This window comes from Lissotriton vulgaris, chromosome 1_1 (assembly GCF_964263255.1).
Source record: "Lissotriton vulgaris chromosome 1_1, aLisVul1.2, whole genome shotgun sequence".
Classification (NCBI taxonomy): Eukaryota; Metazoa; Chordata; class Amphibia; order Caudata; family Salamandridae; genus Lissotriton; species Lissotriton vulgaris.
Window position 1 is genome coordinate 774,643,789 of NC_141685.1, and position 21,436 is coordinate 774,665,224.

The window sequence follows — 21,436 nt, forward strand, 5'->3', positions numbered from 1 at the left end:
CTTGCCTAGAGACAGCTTTGCAAACAAAAAAATGATTACATACAGGGGCGATTGCCCAGCCCTGTTCATTCATCAATCTGTCCAAGTGTTATTTACATATGTTTCCGCTCACAATAACATACAGAAATACAGAATGGGTAAGCCCACGCCAGCCATTGGCTTCCATGCACTGTGAATGACTGCATTTTGCCCGATTACACTGTTGTAAAAGGAGTGCACTTCAGTGTCAGTGCTGGTGTCTATTCCTTTATTTTTATATTTTTTTACATTTTCTACGTATGTTGGTAAAAATGAATAGGGTAAGGATAGGGCATCTGATCAATGCGACCAGAGATTGCCTTCAGGAAAGAAAAAAATATTTCTTGAGTCCCCTCACTCACCAGGGTTTCCCCATGGTGACATGCGTCATCATTGGGGCCAGCCCAGTTCTCTACGAACTGGGGCGTGCTGTGACTTGCGAAAAATACGTAGGAGCACGTTAAGTGGAAGACTCTATGTAGTGCACAGTGTGGTGGAGTGGGTTACAGTGATTAAAAATACTTTGCTAGTGGGCTAAAATACTTTATTATCACTCCTAAGTTGGTATGTCTAACAGCGGGTGATACACGGAAAAAACTAACTATAATGGGTTAGAAGTTCAATGTAAGATCAACATGTTTCGAGCCTACCCCTAGCTCTTCGTCAGGACCACACAGGGACTAGCCATGTGTATGCCACTCCTAATAAACCTAAATATGGAAATAAAGAATTAAATCAACAAATAAACGCTGCAACTAATAAAGCATGCATGGTTATACATACGATCACAATGTATCATGTAGTATGTTTGTTTGCGAGCCGGTCCGACGGTTAAGCTAGTAGGTGTCCAGACGCGTGGTTTCTCATACAGAAATAATAACAGGGAAACCCCGTCCCCGGCGTGTCCATGAAGTACAGTTTTGCTCGCAAAAAAACATATTACGTGATACCTTGTGATCGTATGTATAACCATGCATGCTTTATTAGTTGCAGCGTTTATTTCTTGATTTAATTCTTTATTTCCATATTTAGGTTTATTAGGAGGGGCATACACAACAACTGGGATTTTAGCTCAAGCATAAACAAAGGAGGGCGGACCTAGCTCTATAAAAACCTCTACCTCCCTTTCCTTTTTGTTAATTGGTAAAAATTAATAACCATGAACAAAATGTCCATGCTTATTTAAGGCCAGATCTATTGGCTTTGCCAATGCTTGCTTTTTTTTCCTTATGCTATGTTATTACAGCACTGTAATTATTGCTCTACTTTGGCACACCCAGTTCACACAGCTGTGCTAGCCTCATACCCAGGGCAAGAGCTTGTGCCGCTCTGCAGTTGCGGAGATTCAGGTAATATTTACTAGCTTGTTGGCAAATGACAATATCTAATTAGAATATCATGCAACACAGACATGGGACGCCAACAAGAACATTGCAGTGCAAGAGTCATAAAGGTTTTCTGTAAGCTTACTCTTCTTACTACTCTAACCGTAGTGGGCCCTTTACTATTAGACAATCTGCAGCATTTCCATTTACCACAGAGGCAATCCATGATCCACTGATGAATCTCCGCTGATAGGAGGGGTGGATATTGGGGTGACCAAACATCACTTTAGCTTCCATAGAAGACCATAAATTGGCAGCTAACTTACAAACTTGAAATCAGGTCTAAGAGCACCGCTCTCAAAACCATGTTGTAGAAATAAAGAATTTGCAATAGGAAGACCCAACCTCCTAAAGAAGTTAAGTTGGACTAGATTTATGCTAACCTAAAGGTCTGCTACATCCACCTAGAACAAAAGAAGGAGAACTTGATATTCCGTAATAGCTCACTAATTCTCCCTACAACGCATTTAAATAATTGGAAAATAGCACAGTTTCAATGGAAGAACCAAGACTCAATAATAGACTCAGATGGATATTACAATAAATTGGTTATTGTATTAGAGATTCAAAATACATGGCCAGAAGTTGTCTTTAAAGTAATCTGGTTAAAACGATCACAGCTTGCCATATAATGCCAAACATTTAGGCCAATCTTCAAAGAATGATTTTCACATAAATCAATTTGCAGGGTTACAGAGTCACACTACCATTAAAGTCGGAAGGATAGTACATTTATCTAACAACTCACGATCCTAAAGAAAATGGGAAAACCTTCAGATTTAAAGTCCACTAATTTTAAGTCCATTAGTTTGGGAGAAAAGAAATAAAGAAAACAAAAGGGTTCAAAGCCATAAAGGATAAGTTTCTAAAATCATCGAAAAATATTCAGTATAGTGTTCTGGTCTCGAATAGGAAAAATCAGAATGACGCTGATCAAAAGGCAAAAATCAAGTGATATTGTCCCTCCTTTGGGTTTTCTTCTGATAATGTCTATGTTACAGAACTAGTGATGCTCCATCACACCACTGTTGTACAATTGTCATGTGCTCAGATTCACATAATGTCACCTAGTACATTCGCAACTACGAGTTGGTTTCCCATGATAGCCAAGAGAAACAGAGGCGTAACAAAACCTGAGGGGGGACCCCCTACATGGAGGGTCTCCTCTCTGGCCTCACTCAAGACTCTCAAGCCAGGATACTGTACTCAGGGACCCCCCTGCACTGCAGTGGCAGCTGGGACCTTTGTCACACCACTGAAGAGAAATGATAGATTTAACGTCCACATGGGCCGAACAACGGCAAAGAAGAATATAAAGTATCATTTTGTAGTAACAGCTGAAATCCTGTTCCCAAAGGAACAATTCACTGTGAACGTTAAGGAAACATTCAGGAATGTTGAATGTTACACATGTATTGAACAAATAAGGAAATAGTTTACTGGTTGTAAAAGAACAATTGGTGTAGGCCAAGAAATAAATCAGCATTAGAGAAAAAGCACATTTGAAAAAGTCATCTCGTTGGCATAACAATTTTAAATGATATAAACTCTAAACCTATATCAATTATAATGCAATAACATAATTTCATATTGAAAATAAAATAGAACTTTCATTAATTATTATCACATTAAAATGACTAAGGTTAAAAATAGTCTACTACCTCAATTTTTCTCAACTTCCATGAGTATATAATTTTCTATGTTCTTATTACAAAAATATTTTTTAACTTTTTGCAAACTATAGAATCTCCTGCATTATCAGTTTAGATTTCAAGTTCCTAACTAGTATTCTTGCAGTTTTGCACCAACTTGTCTGCATGGTGCATTCTAATGGAAAGCTATTGAAACACTAGACCACTTTATTAATAGTACATTATTTCATCAGCAAATGCCAATAAACAACATTTTAATAAGCATTCTCATTAGTGTAACTCATTTGTATGTATTAGTATTGTTTTGTATATATGTTGCTTCATCTTTAACTTCAAAGAACGCTTTTACGGTATTTCTACTACACTTGTCTCAGTTTCGTGCGTTACTGTGTTAACGTATGCATGGTACACTTTCAGCTTTTCATGTCTTCAATGAGTAAACGTGTTGTGTATTATGATTTTTGAAATCTTGCATCATCAAGATACTATCACCCTACAGTTTCTTGGCTGCATGCAGAAGGAAACCAAAAGTAAATATTGTGAGAAACATCCCACTGGCCAGTGGAATGTTGAACTCTTTATGCCTGATGACCTATGTCTTGAGGTGAATACCTTTGGTCCAGCACAGTGCCAGGGAACTTGGTGCATCTAAAAAGCGTGGCCACAAGTGTAGTGTATATTATATAGACTTGTCCCCTTTCATTAATTTAACACTGATTTAATGTGAAATATGCTTCAACTAATAAGCCCTCTCAGGGTCAATTTAATATACCAGGCTTTGGCTTCATAGCAATGTTCCGTATGACAAAGGGCAAATGACATGGGCACTCATTACAATAGGCTTTTTAATCCCATTGTGGTTGGTTACCAACACCATCAGGAATCATGAGATCAACAGAATAACCATGGACCTTGCTTGTTTCTCCTGGAGATTTTAGCTCTTCAAAACTCCTGGTGAAACTGCAGTCTAAAATTTGGAATTGTCATAGTTGTCAAACCAGGAATTATGGATTCCCCCGATAAATTACCATTTACTCAATTAATTCTCTTCTTTCAACCCCAAATCCCCTTTAATTCTTCTCTTGTCAAAGTTAATGGGTTCCCAGGATTCATTAGTTTTGGAAATGAAAAATAAACACCCCTGCTTCTAGGATCCAGAATGAAGCCCACAAATTGTTTTAGTTCATAAACGCTGATAAGTGAGTTCAGTGTGTTTCTTATTAGGCAGTATTTATATCTTGGAGTGCTATTTCTCTTAGTTCTCAGACAAAAGATGATGATGTAAAAGTTTATACATATATATCTGTACATATATATCTTTGTGTACACATATATATATATATGTATATATATAAGTTGTGACTCTATTAGTGTTGTATTCTATTACCTGTGATTTAACCACACTTTCTTCTGTTATTTACAGGAATACCTACATTTGTGCTGCTAAACACCACAGGCATTGCATATCCCGCCAGAGTTGACCGTCTTGAACTTCTGAGCACGTCAGGAGGTCCACTCAAAACAATTCCTGTGAAGTACTACCCAGACCGCAAGCCCTACGGCATATGGAATGTAACAGACTTTGTGCCTCCATCAGAAGCCTTCTTCCTTAGAGTAACTGGCTACGACAAGGATGACTTTCTGTTCCAGAGGGTGTCGAGTGTCTCATTTTCCAACATTATTCCCGGTGAGATTTCTAGTGATGAACCGAAAAAAACTAAGACATAAATTTGGGGCAATATTCCAAGTAACGTGATAACTAGCAAATCCAGAGAGCCGAATAGTACATACATAGCATAACTAAAGACTTGGTCCTGTGGGAGTGGATAGGCATTGTATATCCTAGGTGTTTTTTTCCTATTGACCCATCAATCAGATAGCTCCACTTCGGATTCATCAACATTCATCATCCAATATATTTACCACATGTCTGTCAAGTGCTCCGCAACTGTGTCTTCGGTTCAGACTCTTTCCACACAGAGTTTCTCAGCTAATAACCACTCATCTTTGTACCGTCCATTGAAGGATGAATTCTCCTCTTACATCCAGTGTATAACATCTTGTAGGGAGGAGGATAAGACCACAATCTTATAGCTCGTCATACACTTTGTGTATCCGGCTTGACAGCACAGTTGTCTGCAGCAGCGACGGCTCCTCTGCTAAGGCAGATAAGCGTCGCTCAACTGCTCTGTGAACAGTTCAAATAGGAAATATTTAGGGCCAGATGTACAAAGGTTTTTTGCGTGCGCAAATGGGTTTAGACACCTTTGCACCTGCAAAAAACCTGTGGCCCATGTACTAATCCTATTTTGCGAGTCACAAATCAATTTGTGACTTGCAAAATAGGATTAGCGACTCGCTATTAGGAAGGGGTGTTCCTAGGGTGTCCCTTTCCTAATAGCGACTCCTTAAGCTATTTAAGAATGTTTTGCAATCACAATTGCGGTCGCAAAAAACTTGAAGTTTACCACCCTTCTCAGAAGTGTGGTAAAGCACTTGCGAACGGGAAGGGATCCCCAGAAGATCCCTTCCCATTTGTGAATGCATGCGCAAATATTTTTTAAGGGCAGCCATTGGTCACAGGGACCACTGCCTGCCCTTTAAAAATTAAACTGAAAAGTTAAATTGTTCTTTTTTAAATGCATCCCGTTTTCCTTTCAGGAAACCGGGATGCATTTAAAAAAAAAACTGCTTTACTTAAAAGCAGTTCCAGACATGGAGGTCTACTGACTCCAGCAGGCCACCATCTCTGGGAGTGCCCGCCATTCTCAATAGGGTCACAAATTGCGACAGCCTCATTAATATGCATGAGGCATGCAATTTGCGACCCCATTGGGAATCACAAACAGTGTCTCAGACACTGTTGTGCATCCCAATTAGCGTGTTGCAAATTGCGAGTCGCAAATGTGGCGCAATTTGCGGTTCACTAATTGGCATATTGTACATCTGGCCCTTAATAATAATAAGGCAATGTAATAATTTTATTTTTATGTACTGGCTTGGGCTGGCCAGAGCAGGGGGAGGAGTGGTGGGCACTCTGTAAGTGTTCATGATGGCTTGGCCGGCCGCCTTGGACTAACCAAACAGGAATGCACACTTAGCATGTTCTCCACCCGGCTGTATTGCGCAACCTAGGTGGAGAACATGCACTGGCTCCCAGCCCTGTCTGAGCGCCAAACCACGGTGTTCAGACCAATCACGATGCTGCTGTCATGCTGGTGACAGGATGGTCATGATTGGCTGGGGGATCCTGTAAGCCCTTTGTGCTTCCTGCTTCCAGGATTTGACTGAGGAGGATCGAGAGGCAGCCGCCGACCTGTAGGTAAGTAAATCATTTTTTTTCATCTACTCCTCAGTCCGCCATCCCTATTAAGTAGCAGCCGCCACTGGTCTGCAGGGCTATTGTGATTAATATTTTCTGACCATTAACACACATAAGACCAGAATTTGATTATCTAGGTTTACGTTTCACCCATAACATGCTCTGTTCTCCCCAGGTGAAGAAGAGTAGTATGAAATTATGCCATCATGTGTCTGGGATACAGAGGATCTATTGAGAGTGCCCTCTACAGAGCAGAGCTGTGGGGTTTTGCAGGATTGTCCTATTTGGGAAAAGTTGAGAACAACTTTCTGAGATCTATGATTAGGCTCCCTAAGAGTATGCCTGTGTTGCCCCTACACTGGGTGTGAAACAGATTATCAATAAAGCACAGCTGAAACCGGTTTTATTTTGGAGAATACTTAAGTCATCCCCTGCCCTAGTGGAGTACTATAACGTTTTTAAAGAAATCGTTGACTAAACAAAAACCATAGGATCCATTGGATTTGAACGTTAAGAGAGATACTCTCTCGAAACGGTCTCAAGCAATACTGGAATGATCATGATTGGCCCTTGATTCTCCCCAAGGCTTTACTTAAAAAGACTTTTTGGTACAAAATTGGGCAACTTAGATGAGTAATAGCAGGCAAGGAGCTTTAACTGCCGCTTGTCTAGATTTAAAATAACATAGTGTGTGTGAACCTTTTTTAAATAAAATGTAAGTTATTTTAGCTAGGCAACTGTACATCCGGTTTAGACCTGGTACACTTACTTTTCAGTGCTTCTGTGCAAAATGGAAATCTAATGCAGATAAGAGCACGGCTTGTCCAACATGTCAGTATCCAGAGGAGAACTTGCAGCACTTTTTTCGCATTTGCCCTGCTTATGCAAAACCCAGGATGGCCTGGATTTTCCCTATCTGTAAGCATTTGAGGGCTAGGCAATGTGTAGTGATGGGACAAAAGATCCCATTTTCTGTGCAGTAGCAAAATATCTCCAATGGAGTTTGAGTATTAGGGCAAATCTGCTTAAGAGATATGAGATAGATGTTGGAGATGTTTCCCAGAGTTATTCCTAAATTAAATTATAGATGGAGTGGGGGTGGACATTTCCTTTCTATGTGATTAGCAAATGTCCCCCATTCTGAGGCTAGGAGGTCTAGAGCTGTTTTAATGTTCACTTTTTCTATGTAAAAATGTATTATATGTATAACAAATTGGATAATATAAAGTAATGGTTTTAGTTTGGAATAAGGACGATATGGTTTTACATTGTTTGTTATACATTGTTGATTCATGTATTTTAAAATGGCCTTATAATTGGTGTTTTATCCTAATTATTTATTGATTCTAAATTTGTAAGATTGTTGTACTTTTATGGTTTAATTACTGAATAAAGTTGATGATGGTGATCTTATAAATACTTTAAAATATACGTAGAGTGCACATTAGCTTCGTCCTAGAGGAGTAATCCTCTTTTACCTCATGCTGTTGGCTCTCTGGTGGAACACTCCACATCCTATGGAGGAATATGCCTATTGACTCCGCATACCATTATCCTGCATGCTGTCACAACGCGGTCGTAACAACGACTGCGTTGTGACTAAGCATACCATTACCCCGCAAGTCGTTACAACGACTTGCGTGGGGGAGGGGGGCTGGATGTTAGAATAGTAAAATTTACTATTCCAATTACAATCTGTGCGGACTGTAGGGAAGGTGTTGGATTTTAAATCCAGCACCTTCTCCCCCCTCTGTAAGTCGTTGTAACGACTTGCGGAGTAATGCTATGCGTTGTCACAACGCGACCGTTGTTACGACCGCGTTGTGACAGCATGCGGGGTCACGGATGCGCCGTGAAGGTAGTTTACCCCTATGGAATGCTTGCATGTAATATTTGTAATTTACTAGGGACTACTTTGCAGCTCCAAAATACACTGAAGCAGCACATATAACATTTTTAACTCAGATGTCTAAACAGGAAGCAATTATGTGTTCGAGGCGTATGGGCTGCAGACCACACACTATTGCATTAGATCACCATCTGGTGGTGGGCCAGGATGATTACATTTTGTTGTTGTCTTGGAAGAGTCTTTGTCTGTTGGATGACTCCTCCCTTAGATCGTAGCGCGCATGGGTATCGACTCCATCTTCAGATTGTTTTTTTCCGCCATCGGGCTCGTATGTGTTCATCATTCGGTCCCATTACCGATCTCTTTTCGAATTCCTAAATCAATCATAATACCATCGGCATCGTCTTTGACAGTGATTCCGGTTACCTGCGTCGAAGAAAGGCTTCACTTCTCGATTCCAGTCGGGCCCAACTGCGCCATTGGGCCTTTGGCTCATGGAAAGAACACCCTTCGAGAAGTGCCCTCGGTGTGGACACAAATTCCCTCACACCGATCTTCATGAGGTTTGCAATCTGTGCTTATCTCCAGAGCACAAGAGTCAAGACTGTGAGGCCTGTGCTTCGTTCTGATCCAAGAAAACCATCAGGGACCGTCGAGCTCGAAGAGTAATGGCGCAGTCATCTTCATCAACTCCAGACCTCATCATAGACGAGGCTCCGATCGAAGTAGACGCTAAAGAAAAGCAGCACGAAGACATTGCTTCCGAAGCAGAGGATTCAGCTTCTGGAGCCGAGGATCAATCCGAAGATGATGATCTTCCAGCTGGTCAACAGGTCGTGAGTACAAGCGTCAACCCTGTTTACCCCACCATACCGGGACACGCTTTGGTTCCACCTCCACCTTCGGGTCCAGGTGCACACTGACCAAAACTTTCCGACGTCCCGCCTTCTGGCTCGGCAGCGAAGAATATAAAAAGCCTCCAGTCGACTCGGACTCAAGTCCGTCTGTCAGTCCCAAAAAGCAGAAGGTTCCTAAGCCAAAATTAACACCGGCACCAAAGCATCCTTCGGTCCTGAAAGCGGTCGAGCCGAAAGCAAGTTCGGCACCGAAAGAGGTTCCCAAAGCTACCAAACCAAAAACCACCCCGGTTCCGAAAAATGTCGACCCGAAGACCGTTCCGGTACCGAAACATACTTCGGCTCCGAGGGTAAATGAGTCCAAACGTACCCGGGATCCTAAGAAAAAACAAGATAACAAGTCTTCAGAACCGAAACCAAAACCTGCTCCAAAGACAATAGGCACTATAAAAACTAAGCATTTCGGCCCCAAACCAGATAAATTGATGCCGAAAAAGGATTTTCCAGTAGAAGAGCTTTTCAAACCTGCCCCAAAGCAAAAGACCCTTCATAATAATCCAAAGACTGGACATATCACTACAGTGCCTGAATTGCCTGAAAAGAGGAAAATTGCCTATCCTAAAGCACCGTCAGTTCCTCTAAAAAAAGCATACTCAAACTTCCCCCATAAGTATTCCTCCACCAGAAGTAGAAATACCAATAGATATTTCTCCTGTACATTCACCATCTAGTACACATAGTCTTATACCACAAGATGAGGATGACGAGGATAGCTACTTACAGGAGGTAGAGAGTGAACATCACATAGACGACATTAATGACCCAGATGATATACCTGGGTCAACAGGTGACCCATGGGAAGATTATAATGCACCAGATGCACCAGATCTGCCACAAGATGATGCATACCCATCTAGACCATCTCCCCCAGATGACACTATTGAGTTTACTCAGCTCATTCATAGAGCAGCCACTTTCCATGGAGTAGACTTGCACACAGATCCAGTGGGAGAAGACTTCCTAATGGACACACTACTGTCGTCACATAAGACCACAACCACACTTCCAATACTTAGTGGAGTGGTAAGACATGCACCCAAAATATTTAAAGACCCAGTCAGAGCCAGGGTAATTAACCCCAGACTAGAAAAAAAGTACAAAGCGGCTCCAACTGATCCAGCACACATTAAAGGACAGTTGCCATTGGACTCACTAGTAGTGTCAAATGCGAGAAAAAGAGCTAACTCGCAGACAACAGGGGATGCTCCACCCCCTGACAAAGAGTAAGCTTTTAGATGCTTCGGGAAAACGCATCATCTCACAAGCAGCCAATGTCTGGATGATTGCTATCACTCAAGCTTTGTTAGCAAGATATGATAGAGCTCATTATGATGAGTTAGAGTCACTCATGCAACACTTGCCAGAACAATATAAAACCAGGGATTCTGACCTAATACAAGAAGGCAAGGTTATTACAAATACCTCCATACGCTGTGCACTAGACACGGCAGAAACAGCCTCTAGAGCAATAAATACATGGGTACTGTTGCGTAGACATGTATGGCTATGCATCTCTGGGTTCAAACCAGAAGTACAAGCCAGTATCTTAAACCAGCCATTTGACCAGCAACATCTTTTCGGTCCAACAGTCGATAGTGCACTAGAAAAGATGAAGAAAGATACAGACACGGCAAAATCCATGGGAGCTTTAGAAACGCAAGCCCATAGACCTTCCGTTCGTCGCCCCTCATATAGAGGCACCTCTAAGGGTTTCGAAACTGACAATACTTCCTCTTCTTACAAAGCGCCCAACCAAGCCTCGCCCAGTAAGGGATATTATAGAAGAGGGTATAGAGGAAACAACAATAAGGGCAGAGGTAGAGGAAACAAACATCTCAACGCCTCTACTCCCAAACAGTGACTTTCCCTTCCATCCTGTCTGGAACTCCATCACCACAGACAGGTGGGTAAGAAAAATAATTCAGTCAGGTTATTGCCTGGAGCTCACTTCCACTCCTCCAACAATACCACCCAGGCAGCGGCCCATGTCACAAGAACACCTCATACTGCTAAGACAAGAGGTGGCATCTCTACTGCAAAAGAATGCAATAGAACCAGTCCCAAAACAACATCAAAACACAGGAGTTTATTCTCTATACTTTCTCATACCCAAAAAAGGACGGGTCCCTCATACCTATTTTAGATCTAAGGCCCCTAAACCTGTACATACAATCAGACCACTTTCATATGGTCACACTACAACAGGTTCTACCGTTGCTAAAGAAAGGCGACTTCCTTACCACATTAGATCTCAAGGACGCCTACTTCCACATTCCCATCCATCAATCGCACAGAAAGTACCTACGGTTCGTACTAGAAGGTCAACACTACCAATTCGAGGTACTCCCTTTCGGAGTAACAACAGCACCTCGAGTGTTCACAAAGTGTCTAGCAGTAGTAGCAGCACACTTAAGAAGGAACAACATTCATGTCTTCCCATATCTGGACGACTGGTTAATAGAATCCAAGTCATACAACCAATGTGAACAGCACACACATCAAATGATATGCCTGCTACACAAACTGGGATTCACAATAAATCATAAGAAGTCATATCTCCATACCTCCAAGGCAATGGCATACCCCAACCAAACAAGAATACAAAGTAGGCAGGATCTTATCAAAAGATTCCAGCCACAACACTCACTACCAGCTTGAGTGTTCAACTAATAGGAATGATGGCATCAGAACATCTAACAGGAGTTCACAATCAAGTTGCAGATCTGTTAAGTCGTCAGAGACAACAGATACATGAATGGGAACTTCATCATCAAGTTCCTCAGCCATTTTTTCAAAAGTGGGGTCAACCAGAGATAGATCTGTTTGCTGCACACCACAACTCCAAATGCCCAAGCTTCGCCGCCAGATGCCCACACCAATTTTTCAAAGGCAATGCGGTATGGATGAACTGGTCAAACAAATTTACGTATGCTTTTCCGCCTTTCCCACTAATTCCATTAGTGGTACGCAAGCTACAGCAACATTCTCTCTGATTGATTCTCATAGCACCAACGTGGGCAAGACAACACTGGTACACCACACTACTAGAGCTCTCAGTAGTACCACACCACAAATAAAAACTCTCCCCACATCTACTGACACAGAACCATAGAGAGATTATTCATCCAGACCCAATGCAGCTCAATCTAGCGATTTGGCTCCTGAGGTCTTAGAATTTGAATATCTAAATTTACCACCTGATTGCATGAATGTCATAAAAGAAGCAAGACTCCCTACCACTAGAGCATGTTATACAGCAAAGTGGCAAAGGTTGATGTATATTATACAAAGAACAACATCAACCCCTTAGATGTTTCCATACAAAACATCATATGCTACCTGTTACATCTGCAAAGATCTAATTTTGCGTAATCCTCAATCAGGTTACATCTTGCTGCTATAGCAGCATATCTTCTAAACAGACAACATTTGTCATTGTTTAGAGTACCTGCAATCAAAGCGTTTATGGAAGGACTCAAAAGAATAATTCCTCCCAGAATACCACCCTCTCTTGTATGGAATTTAAATATTGTTCTCACCAGACCTTTCGAACCATTACATAAGTGTGAATTACAGTACCTTACATGGAAAGTTGCTTTTTTAGTAGCTGTTACCTCGCTTGTAAGAGTAAGTGAGACCCAGGCATTAACAATTCAAGAACAATTTTTACAACTTCATCACAATAAAGTGGTTCTTAAAACAAATCCAATGTTTCTGCCAAAGGTAATTTCACCTTTCCTCCTCAACCAATCTATTGAGTTGCCAGTATTTTTTCCCCAACCGCAAACAGTTGCAGAAAGAGCTCTACATACATTAGATGTAAAAAGAGCGCTTCTCTACTACATTGATAGGACAAAACCATTTCGTAAAATTAAAGAACTGTTTGTGTCCTTTTCTCCTCCACATAAGGGCAATCCTATTTCAAAATCAGGCATTGCAAGATGGACTGTTAAGTGTATTGAAATTTGGTACCAAAAAGCAAAACGCACTCTATCCATTCCCCCTATGGCTCATTCTACCCGTAAATTAGTGGCATCTATGGCATTTCTAGGAAATATACCATTAGATGACATCTGTAGAGCAGCTACATGGTCTACTCCGCACACATTTACAAAACACGACTGTGGAGATGTGCAGGCAAAACAACAAGCAAGTGTGGGCCAGGCTGTACTCAAAACATTATTTCAAACTACTGCAACAGATGCGGGTGGTCGACGCTAAGGGAGAAACTGCTGTGCAATCTATGCAATAGTGTGTGGTCTGCAGCCCATATGCCTCGAACGGAAAATGCTACTTACCAGTATTCATCTGTTCTTGGCATGTAGGGCTGCAGAACCACACACGCCCACTCGCCTCCCCGGCTACCTGTATCTGTTCCAGTATTATCTTATTTAAATACACAACACATGGTCATCTTTATTTGTACTCATACAACTGCATCATTTGCGAAAACAATCTGAAGATGGAGTTGATGCCCATGCGCACTACGATCTAAGCGAGGAGTCATCCAACCAACAAAAGACTCTTCAAAGACCACAACAAAGTGTAATCATCCGGGCCCACCACCAGATGGTGATCTAATGCAATAGTGTGTGGTTCTGCAGCCCTACATGCCAAGAACAGATGCATACTGGTAAGTAGCATTTTCCTTTTGTTTCGTTTTTTTTTCACTACAGGAGGACTCAAAATTAAAGCCAGACTTTTTGGCTTTCTAATGTTTGTTCATAATCTTGGGTGTAAACACCAACACGCAGTGCATAAACGTTACAATGACCTCCCTTCCGACTGCCTTCTGACATTGGTGCACAACCTTGTTCCAATAATTAGTCAATAAAAAGGGAGGAAATCATAGAACTTAGCAGCTGGTTAAAAGACTTGAGCTAGATAGATGTCTTTCCAAAGGTGGTTCAATGTCTCCGCTGCAATTTACGGAACCCCCGAGAACTTTCTGGCATTGATTTGAAAATTTTACAAAATACAACTGCCTTTATCACAGAATTTGTGCAGCAAATATACAGCCAGATTCATCAAAGTAAATTTGGCTCGCAAAGGGCTAGATTCTGAGAATCTGGCCCTTTGCAAGCGCTATTTTTGCATTTGGGATTCATCATCCCAAATGCAAAAATCGCAATTATAGAAATCGCTAAATTGCGATGAATTGCATTTAAGAGATCTCAATTTGAGATTCCTTAAATGCAATTCATGAACCATTTAAAAATTGCGAATTCGCAATCTGGGGCCGCTATTTACCGCGAAGTTAAACTACGTGGTAAATAGCAAAAACGTTGAAAAATGCACTAAAGTGCATTTTTCAAAGTTTCATGTTGCGCACACACATGCCCTAATGTGTGTGCGCAACATATGTGCACACATCAATTTCAGGGGTGCAACAGGGTGTCCTTTGGACACCCCTGCACCCTTGAAATCGCAATCTCAATTTGCGAATCGCTAATTGCGGTTAGCAAATTGAGATGGTCTTCCCATTCATTCCTAGGCCCATAGGAATGAATGGGGAGATATCCCTTAATTGTGACTCGTAATTTGCGAGTCGGAATTAAGGAATTATTAGAAATCGCTATTTTTGAACGGATTTCTTGATGAATAGCATTTTACTATTCCTTAACAGTGAATAGGTATTTTTCGCTATTAAGGAACCGCAAAATGTGTTCTTCATGAATCTGGGGGTTAGTGATGAGAATTAATCTATTTTTTTGTTAAATAAATGAAGTGACTGACAGTGTGTTATCCAGTGTGCCCATGGTTTCATAAACCCATAGAGCATGACTACACGTGGCCTGTTCTTTGCACAGGGATTGCCATCACATGTGGCTTGATGTTTATCGCACCCGATTGCACCTTTTGTTAACTTTTGGCAGGGCAAACCTACTAGAATTAAACAAGGGGAGATGACCCGGTATTTACTAGTACATGTAGATTTTGTAGCAGTATGCACCAAAATCCACATGTTAATCCCGAAAAAGTCAGCAGGTGATAATTATCGCATCAGATAACTTTTGAACACCTCTGTGTTGGATTTCAGATGTGATGATTATCACATCCAACCAGACACAGGCCGCTTATAATCAGTACCATAGTCTCTTGCTTCATCCAACATGTGCAGGGTTAGAAATGCATAACTGTTAGGGAAGAAACTTAGCTTTCTTGTATCAGTCTCTTTTTAGCTTTACAATTAAATGAGCTAGAACTCTTAAAAAGTAAACAACGTGTGGGGCATTCCTATTCACTGACTTGTGATAACTGTGATACTACTTCTGGTACCTACCCTCTAACATCCTTATAGAACTTAGACCTTGAACCACTTGGCCACTGCTACCAAGACTGCTCTGTCACAGTTACAGAGTCTATTCTCAGCATTCATAACACTAGCAGATTTACACATGCGGATAACTCGCAGAACAACCTGTGTGACATCATGGCGGGGACAACCGACTTTCACAATCTGTAGAACAGAGTGACATTACCTAAGCCTGTAGCACTCCTATTACCTACTGCATGATTAAAAACTGAGTAGGTGCTCTTGTAATTGAATTTATATAGCGCCTACTGCCACTGACAAGAAGTTGAAGCACTATACAAAAGGCCACATGCTGCTCAGCAACCCAGAGTTAGGTGCTAATTCAAAGTTATTGGTATTAATCTCATGTGCTCAGGCTCTTTGATGTGAACCTGCAAAAGTTCCACTCAGGTTACTTCAACAGAATAAATAATGCAGACATAAACCACCCAATGTGGAAGTTAAGGTGAAGTAGGCGCTAAGTGGAGTAATGCATTAACTTTATTGCCTCACCCACAACATTTGGACAGGATGCAGTGACACACACAAGAACACTTTAAAAGTAAAACTCATTCATATTTTTGGGAAAGAAAATATCAACCATTGCAGTTGTTTAGTTTAAGTTTAACTAAGAAGTGAAGTTTGAAGATTTAAAATACTTTCAGGCAGCAGATGTAATTGTTTTTATTTTTACAAGAATAAAATGTGCTGCCAGATTTACAGCACACTCCTTTGTGTGTAAACAGGGGCAAGGTTAATGTGTCTTTTTTGCAGTCTGTATCTTGAAAATTACAGGGATCAACTCCAGAAGCGAATTGTTTGTTTATTTTGCAAATCAGAACCTAGCGAAAAGCTGGAGATTCGCAATTTATGACAAATTAAGGCAACACCTGCTTTAGCATCGTGGGATCCACCAGCAATGAGAAAACTGTTTTTGGGATAGTTTTTGAGAAGAGAGTTTAGTAAATTAAGATGAAGATGATTCATATAATCTGTGCCTGGTGTGGTGTGTTGACTTTCTCGCATTGTTAACCGGGCTCTCATCTGAAAAGGGGACTTATGTTTTTTGGGGTGAAGATTTGAAAATACATGCAAGAATGATGTCTTCATGATGAATGTGAGAAAGAATCTTAAATTGATATCAGGAATTATGAGTTTCGGTATTTCTAATCGGTGGTGTTCTTAAAAGACAACTTTGGTATCCTCGAAGTGTGGGATTGCAACATCAGATGTTCACCCAAGAAGAATAGAAGAGGTATCATATCTGCAAGTTGGGTGGAAGAGGTTCCAAGTGAAGAGAGGTTTTTGAAACAGGTGTGAAGAGGAGGATTGTCTTTTAACTACAGAACTGAGAGATGTTCTGCTGGAGGGATTTGATTGGAGCAGAATGAGTTCATCCAGTCTTGCAGAAACTACCAGAGTACATTCAGCTTCTCTCTGTCAGATGGTTCGGCCATCCTCAGTGATAGCTTTATGTACTAGCGGCCCGAATGGGTTCATATGAAGGTTAAGGAGAGTGGCATGAATTGGTTCCTGAACAGCGAGTCATGCAAGGATCATCTGGAAGAGCATCAGCCCTGCAGGATTCTGTCTCTTACCTCGGACCTCAACTCCTGGTTAGAGACCACTTGTCCTCCATGTACAAAGCCGCAGAGAGGTTAGGCAGCACAACCATGACTTGACGTTTCCTTCCTTTGCTATAGCTTTGAAATAATCCTGCTTCACCCATAATGATCTCTGTGTGGCTGGTTCTGAATCACTTACAATAGCTCAGAAGAGCATTTTATGTTTGGACGATGAATGAGGTGGACAATGACAAGTCGAGTGTTTCTTACCTTATATTTCAGTAAATGATCCACCAGTCTAAGGGTTAAAATGATGCAATAATACAACACCTAGTACATTTGCACCCCACATTGGGCCATGCGTTACAAGCTTTCCAGTAACTCAGATTCAAGCAGAAAAAAGAGTTACTCTCCTAAATTGAGATGACTAGATCCGAGGTAATTCCGTAGATTAGGAATAGTTCAATCTCAAAAACAGGCTGATCGCCTGGGCGAAAGTCTATTGGGAAATACGCAATAACGTGGGGAACTAGGGCCACAAATACAGAATTCTGTGGTAATTCCTTATTTCTAAGGAAACCCTCAGGGTCCCCCATGTAATATCTAATAACTAACCCCCACATCCCATGAAGTTAGCTATACCAGCTGCATTGGTTTAAACAGCACAATATTGGTCATGTTTCCTGGGCACACAATATTTCCTTTCTAAAAGATCAGGGGACTCAAAATGGAGCCCTAAATGTGTCATTCTTATCTGTTTGAACATTTGTCATCACAGCTTCAGCATCTAGTACATTTAGTAATTGATATACTTGTTCTGTTCTTACTATGGAGCTAAGTCCTTAATTATGGGTGCTGTTTATTTTCTTCGTCATTCATACTGTATGGTGATATGTTCTATTTTGTATCAGCAAAAATATATATATATATTTTTTTGTGGGTGTCTGTGCGTGTGTTTGTGTGTGTCTGCGTGTAAATGCCCCCCCCAGCCTCCACACACCCATATACATGCGATTCAATATAAATAAATGTATATCAAATATCAGCTTTGCAACGTTGTAAACGTACAACAATGTAAAAGAATGTGTTGCAAAGGTAAACACGTATTGCCTGCCTTGTAAATGCATGCTTTGTAATGGCATGCGTTGTAATTCTGGCTTTCTCCACATTTTTCATTGTCTGCCTTCACGTCTATGCACATTATTGACATCCACCGAAAAATAGCTGTTTTCTCTTCAGTGCCAAAGATGGTTCAGAGTATTCTTTTTCTTTGTATTTAAACCAGCTTTTTATTTTGTCTTCAGTTCTGGGGCCCAGTTAACTGATGATTTATTGTATTTACACTACAGTTGCTGCTGTAGCTTAATTAAGGGGCCTTGTAACATTGTAGCTGCCTGTCATTTGGGTGCTTTTTTAGGTGATGTTTTAATCTTCTCTCTTTTACAAATAATAAAAATACAGTACATGGCACAGCAGCAAGGTGTGATACTACTAAAGCAGCCACGTATGTAACAGTTTTATTGAAAGCATAGAGTGGCCATGTTGAGGTCACAGCATATTACTTTTTTTATTTTTGCGGCACATTTGTAGTGCAGTGCCTTGATCATGTTTTTCAATCTCAGTGTCTTGTTCTTATTTGCTCATGCATTGATGGTGTGGTCTTATCTTTGCATGTTCTGGTGATTGGTTTTATGGCTCATACTCTTCAGTTATAGATTATGTGCTCATACTCTTCAGTTATAGATTGTTTATTGATTGGTACTTTCCGTGTAGTACTTAGGCAGGTTGTTGATCTTTCTACTGCTTTCAGTAACACTGCTGGGGTCAGCCTGGTTGCATAAAAATCTTATACTATACATTGGTAGTAATATAATGATAATACATATTGACTCATACTTCTACGAGTACCAAACACGTGTAAATAGTTAGAAACAAAAATGCATTAATACTCATGGTAGTTGTTTTGTTCATGCAGATTCTCCAAAAGTCAATATGCCTGCAAAAACACCAGGATACTACTTGCAGCCTGGCCACATATCCTGTGAAGTGGACAGCCTTATACCCTTTACTCAGCGATTTAGCCGGAATGGAGTGACGCTTGGAGTGGAGCAGTTCTTTAAGTAGGTGACGATCACATTCTACCCTTATTTCATTCAAATTTCTAAAATACACAGAATTCTCTTGTTTAAAAAGGTGTGTGAGATGCATGCTACATGATAGTGCATAATTTCATGAGTGCCATTTAAGAGTTGATGGTTTATTTCCAAATTTAAGTGAAAATTGTACTTAAAATACACAGTATGACCAAATTATTAAAAAAGAAACTGAGCAGATCTTCATCGATCTCCACTTAAGAAAAGCATGTTTACCTGCTTTGTTCACTCACTGAAATTCATTACAGATATTATGCCCAGTTGGGGACAAGCCCATGCAGGCTGTGGCTGTAGTAATTTATGGAAATGGGTTGTTCCAATGCTGGAAGTGGCGGTAGCTTTAAAATCAATATTTTCGGCACTTGTACTTATTTTGTTTTTACAAATTAAGCACTATGTGCAGGTTTCTGTTTGTAAATTAAAGTCCATGGGCTCGGGGAATGTGGGCCCTTTCTTGTGTGCATATTTAAAAAAAACTAAATATAATGTTCGGATTAACATTTTGGTGTCCCTGGCATGTCCTTTCGTAAATATTTGTGTATATGATTTACGATAATGACTAGCATTCCCCGTAAGCATACGCTATGATTACCTGTACATGGATGCAAACATTTGTGATAATGTATGTATGGAGTACTTAAGATGGGCAACGCCCACCATTGACACCATGGACAAAGTATGTATGGAGTACTCAAAATGGAGCAATACCCCCAAAGGACAAAGTACACTTAGAGCACCCAAGATGGAGCAATGCCCACAAAGGACAAAGTACTTATAGAGTACTCAAGATGGAGCAATTCCCACAAAGGACAAAGTATGTATGGATTGGAATACTCAAGATGGATCAATGCTCACAAAGGACACAAAATACATGGGGTTCCCAAGATTGAGCAATGTCCACAAAGGACAAAGTACATATTGATTACTCAAAATGAAGCAATACCCACAAAGGACAAAATTCATATGGAGTTCTCAAGATGGAGCAATGCTCACAGAGGACAAAGTACGCATGGAGTACTCAAGATGGAGCAATTTCCATAAAGGACAATCCACGCCCCAGTTCCTCTTCCTTTATTTAGGTAGTCTCGAGGTAATATACATAAATGTATTTATGTATTTCACATTTGTATAAAGTGCCACTCTGCAAAAAGGTGCTAGTCCACTATTCATTAAAACAGAGGTGCAAGATAAACCTCTTCTGTGGAACACATAGTGAACTACTATCACTAATCCATAAAATCAGGAAAACATTAACTGTTCATCTTTAAATTTGCATGCATTAAAACAAGACTTAGATTACGAAGCTATGTCTAGAGCTGTCAGGGGGAAGATAATAGAAACAAGCATTGGCATAGCCAATAGGTCTAGTCTTTGGAACCTTAGAAGTATTTAGTTATGCAGTACAATATCCGTGGTGCAACATCATCAACTGTTGCATGTCTAAATACTAATAAGGTCCCAAAGGCGAGATCTATTGGCTATGCCAATGCTTGTTGTATTTCTATTATGCACAGTCTGCCGTTAACATGGCGGCAAACAGCTTTTGAAAAAAGTCCATGATTACATAGCATCTCTACACCAGGGCCGGACTGAGAACCAAAGCCGGCCCTTTGCCAGGGCCGGTTTTCAGCCGATTTTATCACAGGGCCGCTTTTGCAGCTAAGCTGCAAAAATGGCCCTATAACAAAAACGGCCCCCTGGGCCCAAAACCGGCCCCCACCTGTGCGGCGCACCGGCGGATTGCCCGGTGCCCGCAACGGCCAGTTTGGGCCTGCTCTACACCATTTCTATTCACATATTAACCCTTTAGCCACCATGGTCAAAATGCAGCAGACAACACTGCGAGGCCGCTCAGGGGAAATAAACACTCGCTGCTGAAACATGCACTTGATATGAAACTCAGGAGTTTTAATCCGACGGGGCCACCTGTGTCTTTCGTTTTTTCCTGGCTCAATAAATCGAGTACTATTACACTGAGTAATAGGAACATTGGTTATCCTAGGAGGTTCAAAATCGCAACTAAAAAGCTGATTATCCAATATACCGAAATATATAGCATTATCATTACTAAGCATTGACAGTCGGGGGAAGATAAACCACTACACTAATTCCTTCCTTTCCGCACCCTGAAATTACCGAGCTATTAATTCCCTAGAATGGCCCTTGGCACACTGAGGATTATTTTCCCCTCCTCAAATACACACAGCAGAGCGTTCCGCCAAGAGCGGATCTGAACCTCCCACGCCCGAGAAGCGTGTGGCTCCTTTTATAGCACCTCAG

At 40.9% G+C, this 21,436-nt stretch overlaps 1 protein-coding gene across 1 annotated transcript in view; it reads left to right on the forward strand.

Annotated features, from left to right (window-relative positions):
* The window catches only part of HMCN1 (hemicentin 1), a 1,183,532-nt gene that overhangs the window by 305,044 nt on the left and 857,052 nt on the right, over positions 1 to 21,436 (forward strand). Inside the window, exons 8-9 of the mRNA XM_086956029.1 lie at positions 4,479 to 4,742; positions 18,979 to 19,123. Coding sequence (XP_086812155.1) covers positions 4,479 to 4,742; positions 18,979 to 19,123 — 409 coding nt within the window. The remainder of the gene's footprint in view (positions 1 to 4,478; positions 4,743 to 18,978; positions 19,124 to 21,436) is intronic.